This window comes from Rhinoderma darwinii, chromosome 2, assembly GCF_050947455.1.
Source record: "Rhinoderma darwinii isolate aRhiDar2 chromosome 2, aRhiDar2.hap1, whole genome shotgun sequence".
Classification (NCBI taxonomy): domain Eukaryota; kingdom Metazoa; phylum Chordata; class Amphibia; order Anura; family Rhinodermatidae; genus Rhinoderma; species Rhinoderma darwinii.
Genome location: NC_134688.1, coordinates 291,565,475 through 291,577,646, shown reverse-complemented (window position 1 = coordinate 291,577,646; position 12,172 = coordinate 291,565,475). Strand labels below are relative to the sequence as shown.

Sequence of the window (12,172 nt, the reverse complement as noted above, 5' to 3'; positions counted from 1 at the left end):
AATTCCTGATAATGCTCTGGTATTGTCCAACCATATTACAGATGTCATCTTTCAATGACATACTGGAACATTAAATCAGCTACCTGACTGGCTGCTATGGTTAACTCCTCTACTTTTTTTTTTGCTTTGGTGTTTACAAATGTCATCCTTAGTTTATTAGCAGCTTGCCATCAAGCAATCCGTTATACTCCCATATCTAATTTGTTCTTGTTCTCAAGTTCCACCTTATTTTTTTTTAATTTGTTTTATTCAAAATATTGCAAACAAAGTATTACGGCAATTAGATAATATATCACAATAGTAACAATAACAGTGTGTACATAAAGAGAAAAATCAGAGCGATATACATTCATATAATAAGAAAGTACAGATTATCCAGTCGCCAAATCATACAATGAAGTACAAGGATATTCAAAAACATTTCACAGAGGCTAAAAATAAACAAGTAAACAAAACAAGTCACCTATGTTGCATTTCAAAGCCATGAAAGATGTCACATCTCATCCTATCAAGAAAACAAAGAATCGGAATGGAGTCACCGGGAAGGGCTATCATCAGGAACATCCATGGTAGTCAATCACTGACCCCATACCTTTTGAAATTTATCAGGGCATCCCCTGTGATAATATACCAGCTGCTCATAAGTAAGGACAGTATTAACCCCTTCAGGACTGAGCCACTTTTGGACCAAATGACAGAGCCTCATTTTTTAAATCTGACGTGTGTTACTTTATGTGGTAATAACTCGGGAATGCTTTTACCTATCCAAGCGATTCTGAGTTGTTTTCTCGTGACATATTGTACTTTATGATAGTGAAAAAATTTGGTCGATATATTCAATATTTTTGTGTGAAAAACACCAAAATTTAGTGAAAATTTGCAAAAAATTAGCATTTTCTAAATTCAAATGTATCTGCTTGTAAGACAGATAGTTATACCACACAAAATAGTCACTAGCTAAAATTTCCCACATATCTACTTTAGATTGCCATCATTTTTTGAACATGATTTTATTTTTCTAGGACGTTACAAGGCTTATAAGTTTAGCAGCAATTTCTCACATCTTCAAGAAAATTTAAAAAACCCATTTTTTTAGGGAACAGTTCAGTTGTCAAGTGGCTTTGAGGGCCTTATATATTAGAAACCCCCACAAATCACCCCACTTTAAAAACTGCACCCCTCAAAGTATTCAAAACAGCATTCAGAAAGTTTTTTTAACCCTTTAGGCGTTTCACAGGAATTAAAGCAAAGTAGCGGGGAAATTTACAAATTTCATTTTTTTTGCAGAAATTCCATTTTAATCCATTTTTCCTGTAATACTGAAGGTTTTTACCGGAGAAGCACAACTGAATATTTATTGCCCTGATTCTGCAGTTTTTAGAAATATTCCACATGTGGCCCTAGTGTGCTACTGGACTGAAATACCGGCCTCAGAAGCAAAGGAGCACCTAGAGGATTTTAGGGCCTTCCTTTTCTTAGATTATATTTCAGGCACCATGTCAGGTTAGAAGAGGTCTTGTGGTGCCGAAACAAAGGAAACACCCAAAAAAATACCCCATTTTGAAAATTACACGCCATGAGGAATTCATCTAGGGGTGTAGTGAGCATTTTGACCCTACAGGTGTTTCATAGATTTCATTAGAATTGGGCAGTGAAAATGAAAAATTACATTATTTTCCAATACCATGTAGCTTTACCTCAAAATTTTTAATTTTTTCAACAAATAAATGATAAAAAGCACCCCAACATTTGTAAAGCAACTTCTCCAGAATACGGAAATACCCAACATGTGGTCATAAATGGCTGTTTGGGGAAGCGGCAGGACTCAGAAGGGAAGGCATGCCATTTAGCTTTTGGAGAGCTGATTTTGCTGGATTCATTTCTCTGCACCATATCTCATCTGTAAAGCTCCTAAGGTACCAGTACAGTGGAAACCCCCCAAAAGTGACTCCATTTAGGAAACAACACCCCTTGAGGAATTCAACTAGGGGTGTAGTGAGCATTTTGACCCCCCAGGTGTTTCATAGATTTCATTAGAATTGGGCAGTAAACATGAAAAATTTCATTTTTTTCCACTAAGACGTAGCTTTAGGTAAAAATGTTTCATTTTCTCATCAAATAAAGGAGAAAAATCACCATAACATTTGTAAAGCAACTTCTCCAGAGTACAGAAATACCCCATATGTGGTAATAAAGTACTGTATGAATACACATCAGGGCTCAGAAGGGAAGGAGCGCCATTTGGCTTTTGGAGAGCAGATTTTGCTGGATTGGTTTTTCTGCGCCATGTCGCTTTTGCAAAGCCCCTTAGGTAGCAGTACAGTGTAAACTACCCAAAAGTGACTCCATTTGGCAAACTACACCCATTGAGGAATTCATCTAGGGGTGTAGTGAGCATTTTGACCCTACAGGTGTCTCATAGATTTTATTAGAAATGGGCAGTGAAAATGAAAAATTACATTATTTTCCAATAAGACGTAGCATTAGTTAAACATTTTTCATTTTCTCAACAAATAAAGGAGAAAAATCACCATAACATTTGTAAAGCAACTTCTTCAGAGTACGGAAATACCCCACACGTGGTCATAAACTGCTATTTGGACACACAGCAAGGGTCTAAAGGGAAGGAGCGCCATTTAGTATTTGGAGTGGAGATTTTATAAGATTTGTTTTTTGACACCATGTTGCATTGAGCTATAGTACCAGTACAGTGGTACCCCCCGAAAAATTACCTCATTTTGGAAACTAGATCCCTCAAAGAATTGATCTAGGGGTGTAGTGAGCATTTTGACCACACAAGTGTTTTGCAAAAATGAGTAAACAATAGATATTGCAGATTGAAAATGGCTGTTTTCAACAAATATGCCATTTCAGTGCCCAATGTGTTGTGCCCAGCTTGTACCACCGTAGACACACATCCCATAAATTGTTAAGCGGGTTCTCCAGAATACCCCATATGTGGTCATAAATTGCCGTTTGGGCTCACTGCCAGGCTCAGTTGGACCACCATTTGGCTTTTGAAGCGCAGATTTTGCTTGGTGTATTAGTGGTATTTCAGCTTATAATGTGGGGGCATATGTGAGCTGGGCAGAGTACATCAGGGTATATGTAAACTGGGCGGAGTACATCAGGGTATATGTAATATGCGCGGGTACATCAGGCTATATGTAAGCTGTGTGGAGTACATCAGGGTATATGTAATATGTGCGGGTACATCAGGCTATATGTAAGCTGTGCAGAGTACATCAGGGTATATGTAAGCTGGGAGGAGTACATCAGGATATATGTAATATGTGCGGGTACATCAGGGTATATGTAAGCTGGGTGGAGTACATCAGGGTATATGTAATATGTGAGGAGTACATGAGGGTATATGTAAGCTGTGAGGAGTACATCAGGGTATATGTAATCTGTGCGGAGTACATCAGGGTATATGTAAGCTGGGCGGAGTACATCAGGGTATATGTGAGCTGGGCGGAGTACATCAGGGTATATGTAAGCTGGGCGGAGTACATCAGGGTATATGTAAGCTGGGCGGAGTACATCAGGGTATATGTGAGCTGGGCGGAGTACATCAGGGTATATGTAAGCTGGGCGGAGTACACCAGGGTATATGTAAGCTGGGCGGAGTACACCAGGGTATATGTAAGCTTGGGCGGAGTGCATCAGGTCATAATAGGATGATGTAATAATGGGGAGAATGAATAATCCATGGATTGGTGTGGTCGCTTTGAACCAATCCTTTATACACAGGCCGGGTTTATTGGGTATTATACAAAATATCTGCGCTCCAGTATTTCCTTATATTTGACTTCTTCATTAGCCCTATAAGCCGCACAAGGCCCTAAAGTTTCCTCATCTCCGCTGCATCTACAGAGTCCACCTGTGGGGGTCCACCTGTGGGGTCCAGCAGATGACGATGTGGGATATTTAGTGAAATTCTACTGGACCGTAAAATGAGTCTGGGCCGTCATTTAGAATCATTTTGCATCATTGCGTTTTGAGAGTCATAACGTGTTATTTTTCCGTTGACGGAGCTGTGTGAGGGCGCGTTTTTTGTGGAACAAGCTGTCATTTTTATTGGTTCCATTTTGGGGTACATGCAATTTTTTTTTATCACTATTTATTCCATCTTTTGGGAGATGAGGGAACCAAAAAACAGCCATTCCAGCACGTTTCTTTTTGTTTTTTTTACAGTGTTCACCGTGCCGTATAAACAACATGTTAACTTTATTCTGCGGGGCGATACGATTACAGCGACACCAAATTTATATTGTTTTTTTAAGTTTCACTTCGTTCCCACAATAATAACACTCTTTTCTAAAAAAAATCATGTTTTAGTGTCGCCATTTTCTGAGAGCCGTAACTTTTTTATTTTTTCGTTGATATCGCTGCGGGAGGGCTTGTTTTATGCGTGGCGAACTGTAGTTTCTATTGGTACCATTTTGCGTTACTTGCAACTTTTTGATCACTTTTTATTACAAGATGACCAAAAAATAAAATGCGGTCATTGTTTTTTATTAAATTTTTTTACGGTGTTCACTGTGCGGTAAAAATAATGTGATATTTTTATAGATCAGGCCGTTCCAAACGAGGCGATACCTATTATGTATAGTTTTTTTTCATATTTTCAGGTTTTTTTTAATAATAAAGGAGTTGATCAGGGAAACAGGGCAAGTGTTGTTTTTATTATTTATTTATTATTTATTAACTTTTATTTATTTATTTTTCTTTCACATTTTTTTTTACATTTTTTACTTTTTCTTTTGCACTGACCTGGGGACTTGAAGATCTGGTCTTCTGATCCCCGGTACGATGCACTGCACTACTTATGTAGTGTAGTGCATCGCAACTGACATTTTTCATTTGACAGTTAGCCGATTAGGTCCTGCCTCGGGCAGGACCTAATAGGCTACCGTACCTTGGCAACCAGGAAGCCTAGTAACGGCTTTCTGGTTGCCATAGCAACAATCGCCACCCGCGATCCACCGCGGGGGGGCCCGGGGGTTACAGAGGGAGCTCCCTCCCTCTGTAAACCACTTCAATGCGGCGGACGTCATTGACAGCCGCATTGAAGGGGTTAAATGGCTGTGTATAACAGCTGACAGCCGCTGAAGATAAAGCGCGCACAGCTCCTGTGCTCGCTTTATCTGCAGGGCGTAACTGTACGCCCGTCTGAGGGAAATCACTTTGATTTCGGACGTACAGTTACGCCCAATCGCGGGAAAGGGTTAACAAGCGATTTCTATGATGATATCGAAGGAGCTGTATCTGCCATCCAGTGCATGGCTATAGTTTTCCTAGCCAAAAATAAAGATTCTTTCAAAAAAATACCAGTTTGATGCATCTATAAGACCCAATAAGGCTATTTTTGGGGAAAACAACAAAGGAACTGGCAACAATGGAGTAATGATGTCATATACCTGTTTCCAAAACTACAATACAAACGAACACTCCCAAACGAGATGCCAAAAGTCTGCCTCTGGTTGATAACATCTATGGCAAGCCGATGTGGGCAATCTGCCCATTCGGTGCATTCGCACAGGGGTGAGGTATGCTTGGTGTATAATATACAACTGAATAAGCTTATTATTTATAGCTGTAGATACTGTCAAGTGCGAGCACAAAATGTCAACCAGATCTTCAGGAGAAAGATCTGGTATCTGCGTCTTCCACCTAACCAATACTGGAATACAGAATTAACTTTGGCTGAAATCAAATGAGTATATAAAGCTGAAATAAGCCCCCTAGGGCCTTGAGACTTTAGTGTGCCAATAAGAGGGTATGCAGATGTGAGGTGGGAATTGTGTCTGCAGGGCATGGCGAAATTGCAAATATTTAAACCACTGTAACCCCGGAACATGATGTGTCTCCTTAATCTGTAGGAAAGTAAGAATCAAACCACTGTCTTATATATCTCCAAGTCGGGTGATACCTAGATCCTGCCACACCTGTGAATCCAGCAAATACTGAATGTATGATAATGTAGGGTTGTGCCATAAAGGAAGCTCCGGAACCGTATCCGTATAAGCAAGTAAACTTTTTTAGACGTGCGCCAAACCGCCAAAGCCAGGACATGCATAGGAAGCAAAGCAGTACGTGTAGTGAATCTGGGGTACTCTAGGAAACTAATCAAACTATGTCCTGGAACTAATGAAGCCAAATAATAATCTGTGTCAGAGAGAGGAACAGCCCACACCCAGTCCCGGATATTACGGAGCTGACCCACCAGGTAATACAAATGAAAATCTGACAAAGCCATCCCCCCATCAATTTTAGGGCGTTGTAAAGTAGTTAATTTGAGTTTAGTTCTAGAAGAGCCCCATATAAATCTTATTATTAGGGAATTAAGGGATCTAAAGAATGACATAGGTACTGTAACAGGTATATGTTGTAAAATATAGGTACACTGAGGCTGTATTACCATTTTGACCAAATTTATACGACCCGCCTACAGATAGCGGTAGTTTGGACCATGACCTAAATTTTTCCCCAATCTGTCATAATAATGGCACAATAGAGACCGCACGGGCATGGTCATGATCTAGAACAATATTAATGCCAAGATACTTAAAACTGTTTCAAGGCCATATTGCAACATCAGCGGATCAGCAGTAGGACGCCTGGCTGTATGTAAAATAGCTGACTTCTGCCAATTAACTTTCAATACGGAATATTGTGAAAAAGCATCAAGCAACCTCGCAGCTATATGAAACGAGGTGGAAGGGTTGTCTAAAAATAAGACCATATCATCCACGTATAGGCACACTACAGATGTTTTATCCCTCCGTCGTATACCAGTAATTCCCGGGGAGGCTCGAAGTCTTTCGCCATTGCTTCAATGGCAATGGCAAATAAAGAGGGTGATAAGGGACATCCCTGTCTAGTGCCTCTAGAAAGAGAAAAAGGTAGAGAAGGAACATTGTTAACTACTACATTGGCCTTAGGGGATTCATAAAACAATCTAATCCATTGGCGAAATTGAGGACCAAAGCCAAAGCGATCCAAACAGGCCCACAAAAACGACCACTCCACAGAGTCAAAAAATGTCATAGTATCTAAAGAGCAATCGCCCACTGCATATCATGTGCCCTACCTAATTGTGTAATGGCCTGAACCTTCCTAATGTTGATAGTAGTAGACTTTCCCGGCATAAATCCAGTTTGATCCGAATGAATTATTGAGAGGATAACCCCATTTCGTCGTTTGGCTAATATTTTTGTCAATATTTTATAATCCACCTTGACCAGCGATATAGGCCTATATGACCCACAATCAAGTGGATCTTTGCCAGGTTTTAGCAGCACTATAATTGTAGCAACATAAAATGTGGAAGGAAGAGAATGCAATTGGAAAGCCTGGCCAAAGGTATCTAGAAGATATGAGGCAATGTTAGTCATATATCTGTTATACATTTCTATTGGAAGGCCATCTGGACCAGGGGATTTATTTAAAGCCATATCCCGTATAGCGTCTTGTACTTCTTCAAGTGTAAATGGGGCATCTAACAGATATCTGTTCAGGTGAGGGAGTCGGAAACGTGAGATCCCTTAAATAAGTTAAAGCATCAGCCACAGAGTAAGAGTTAGATGAACTATACAACCCAGTATAATAAGTTTTAAATGTAGATGTAATATGCTCAGCCTCCGTAATAACGGACCCATCAGAATCCCGAATTCTCAAAACCGAGTTACTACCACTTGCTTGTTTAATGAGGTGAGCCAGCAACTGACTAGATTGATTCCCCATCTCAAAATAATATTGACGGGTACAAAATACTTTACGCTTAGACTTAAGATGAAGCTGTCTCTTATATAATTGAGTTAGACTTAACCAGGCATTTTTATGAACATCAGTGGGATCAGCAACATATTGTGTTTCCGCAACCAATACCTGCTCCTTCAACTCCCTCTCCAACCGAGCGGAGGTTCTCTTAATATAAGATATGGTTGATCTCAAATAACCTCGGAGATACACCTTAACCGAGTCCCAACGCAAAGTATGCGACAGAGATGAGTCATTGATCTGTAAAAATTGATCAATCTGATCCGGTATGCGATCAGACGGACCAATTAACTTCAACCAGAAGGGATGTAATTTCCAGTTGGCCAATACACATTGACCAGGGAAGGTCAAGTGAAGCAGTAGCGGGCTATGATCAGACACACCCCTGCGATCATGTATCACTGATGAGACATATATGGATACATTAGGGGAACCAAAACAATAATCAAATCTAGGCAGACTATGGCGCCCCGTCAAATGACAGGTGTATTCTACCTCTCGCTGGTGGTGAGTCCTCCATAGGTCGATCTACCCCACATTACTCATCATCTAACACAAGGGAGTAGGATGGGAAGTGGTCAAGGACGAGGAAGTACCAAATCTATCAAGCGATGAATGCATAACTTGATTAAAATCACCCATACACACTATAAAGGAGGTTGGAAATTGATGAGCAAAGGTGATAGCCGTCTGAAGGACATATAAATTAGCTTGTGGCGGATTATAAAGGCATAAAAGTACATAAGGCCTGGTATCAATTTCTGCATAAACAAATATAAATCTACCTTCAGGATCTCTATGGGTCTGAATAGGGTTCCAACGTACAGACCTATATATAAGAAGAGAGACACCTCTGGAGTATGAAGTATCGTAGTAATGGCAGGACCACTGAATCCAAGGTTTCCGTAAATAATCTGACTTGTCAGAAGTGAGGTGCGTCTCATGTAAGCCAATAATATGGGGACTGAATCGACTCAAAAGAGAGAACACCGATGCCCGTTTATGGGGAGCACCCAAACCGCGCACATTCCACGATACACATTTTAAAGTAAGAGACATAAGGAGACACAAAAACGGTAAGTACAGAAAGGAATCCAGGCAAATAATATAATCAAGAATAAAGTGCACATATGAAAAGCATAAGAATAATTACAATAGATAGTAATAAGACTCGCAACATTGGCTGAGAAGATAACAATAATATACCATAATATGGCAATAACTAAGAACAAAAACAAAATAACCCTGAAAAGGTGTAGCAACAGGGCTAATTATAATATACAGTGAAGGAAATAAGTATTTGATCCCTTGCTGATTTTGTAAGTTTGCCCACTGTCAAAGACATGAACAGTCTAGAATTTTTAGGCTAGGTTAATTTTACCAGTGAGAGATAGATTATATAAAAAAATAAAAAGAAAATCACATAGTCAAAATTATATATATTTATTTGCATTGTGCACAGAGAAATAAGTATTTGATCCCCTACCAACCATTAAGAGTTCAGCCTCCTCCAGACCAGTTACACGCTCCAAATCAACTTGGTGCCTGCATTAAAGACAGCTGTCTTAAATGGTCACCTGTATAAAAGACTCCTGTCCACAGACTCAATTAATCAGTCTGACTCTAACCTCTACAACATGGGCAAGACCAAAGAGCTTTCTAAGGATGTCAGGGACAAGATCATAGACCTGCACAAGGCTGGAATGGGCTACAAAAACATAAGTAAGACGCTGGGTGAGAAGGAGACAACTGTTGGTGCAATAGTAAGAAAATGGAAGACATACAAAATGACTGTCAATCGACATCGATCTGGGGCTCCATGCAAAATCTCACCTCGTGGAGTATCCTTGATCCTGAAGAAGGTGAGAGCTCAGCGAAAACGACACAGGGGGAACTTGTTAATGATCTCAAGGCAGCTGGGACCACAGTCACCAAGAAAACCATTGGTAACACATTACGCCGTAATGGATTAAAATCCTGCAGTGCCCGCAAGGTCCCCCTGCTCAAGAAGGCACATGTACAGGCCCGTCTGAAGTTTGCAAATGAACATCTGTTTGATTCTGAGAGTGATTGGGAGAAGGTGCTGTGGTCAGATGAGACTAAAATTGAGCTCTTTGGCATTAACTCAACTCGCCGTGTTTGGAGGAAGAGAAATGCTGCCTATGACCCAAAGAACACCGTCCCCACTGTCAAGCATGGAGGTGGAAACATTATGTTTTGGGGATGTTTCTCTGCTAAGGGCACAGGACTACTTCACCGCATCAATGGGAGAATAGATGGAGCCATGTACCGTCAAATCCTGAGTGACAACCTCCTTCCCTCCACCAGGACATTAAAAATGGCTTGTGGCTGGGTCTTCCAGCACGACAATAACCCAAAACATACAGCCAAGGCAACAAAGGAGTGGCTCAAAAAGAAGCACATTAAGGTCATGGAGTGGCCTAGCCAGTCTCCAGACCTTAATCCCATCGAAAACTTATGGAGGGAGCTAAAGATCCGAGTTGCCAAGCGACAGCCTCGAAATCTTAATGATTTACAGATGATCTGCAAAGAGGAGTGGGCCAAAATTCCATCTAACATGTGTGCAAACCTCATCATCAACTACAAAAAAACTTCTGACTGCTGTGCTTGCCAACAAGGGTTTTGCCACCAAGTATTAAGTCTTGTTTGCCAAAGGGATCAAATACTTATTTCTCTGTGCACAATGCAAATAAATATATATAATTTTGACAATGTGATTTTCTTTTTATTTTTTTATATAATCTATCTCTCACTGGTAAAATTAACCTAGCCTAAAAATTCTAGACTGTTCATGTCTTTGACAGTGGGCAAACTTACAAAATCAGCAAGGGATCAAATACTTATTTCCCTCACTGTAAATGGGGAATGCCCGACTAATATGTTGTCAGGCATGTGACGAAGCATACACAATGAAGGTAACAACTGGACCATGTCACAAAACAGTTAAGCATAGGTCCAAGACCTACATAACGATTATGTCATATAAAGATGTACAGTAATGTGAGATATGTATAACACATAAGCTTAAGTAGTAAATACATACCCATATGCAAAATAACACTCCACCCATAATCTCACCCTTAGATCAAATAAGCAAAACCACCTTATTAAAATGAATGCACATACATATGAAGAAAGGGCTAAATGTGTTGAACAGAAACATGATTTCAATTTTTTTCTAGAAAAAAAACCACATTGTAGAAACGCAATTTTTTTTATTGTTCTATATTTTCTGTGGCTAACTTTTGTGTTACATACGAGTATAATAATAGTTTGTATACTTTCTATTCAGATACTCACAAGTGGAACCTTCTTAAGAGATCGTATAATACTTAATGTCTGGCACCCCATGGCAGTGCGTGTAGGATAATCCCCTTCGACCAGTATATATTGCTCTCCACAGCAATCCTCACCTTCATACAGAATCCAACTGTGGAGGGAATAAGAATTAGATTCAACGCATTTTAAACAATCAATGTTAGGCCTTATTCAAATAGCCATTTTTCTCTTCAGTGGGCTGTCCGTTTTAAAAACAGCACACTAACATACAAGTCAATAGGGGTATTCACACATCCTTTTTTTTTTTTTTTTTTTTTTTTTTTTTAATGAATCCAAGTGTCCTATGCTAGTCAGTTTTTCTGCTTCAGATAAGGCCATTCAAGTTCATGGGAATGAGAAAAAAACGAATTGCATAAGGAAGCTAAGCAACAGAAAATAAAACCAGGAAGTGAGCTCTCCACCAGTGTGGCATACCTCCCAACCGTCCCGGATTCAGCGGAACAGTCCTGGATTTCGGGTGTCCCGGGTGGCCGATGGTATGTCCCGGAATCCAGGTGTCAACTGTATCTGTGCCTTCATGACGCAGATGCAGTTTAACCCAATGCTGAAGCAGGGAACAGTCAGCTCCCTGCTTCAGCATTAGTAGAGGACTGATCGGGGAAGCCCTTGACATCACTGTCCATATATGCACAGTTATCTCAGTAGCTCCTCCTGGAGCGGAATCCCCTGCCAGGGCGTTGCCGATGCCCTGGCCAGGTATTTTGCTCATGGAGGGAATCCCTGACGTCACTGTCCATATGAAATCCCCTTTTAGTACGTCGGCTACGCTGTGGCCGGGCATTCTGCTCCAGGAGGAGCCACTGACGTGACTGTCCATATATACTGTCCGATGCGCTGGCTGGGGATTCCTCCCATAGAGGGAGTGCCAATGGCTACAGGGATGGGGTAGAACTATCTACAGGGGGGGGGGGTGACACTATCTTTAAGGGGATGGGGTACAATCTACATGGGCACTGTGGTACTGTCTACGTAGGCACTGGCACTAGGGGCAGCTAAGGTGGCATACTGTATGGGGGAAGCTAGGGGG

General features: G+C 40.6%; 1 protein-coding gene across 1 annotated transcript in view; it reads right to left on the bottom strand.

Annotated features, from left to right (window-relative positions):
- Positions 1–12,172, bottom strand: part of CRYBG2 (crystallin beta-gamma domain containing 2) — a 232,685-nt gene that overhangs the window by 15,134 nt on the left and 205,379 nt on the right. Inside the window, exon 17 of the mRNA XM_075853457.1 lies at positions 11,107–11,236. Coding sequence (XP_075709572.1) covers positions 11,107–11,236 — 130 coding nt within the window. The remainder of the gene's footprint in view (positions 1–11,106; positions 11,237–12,172) is intronic.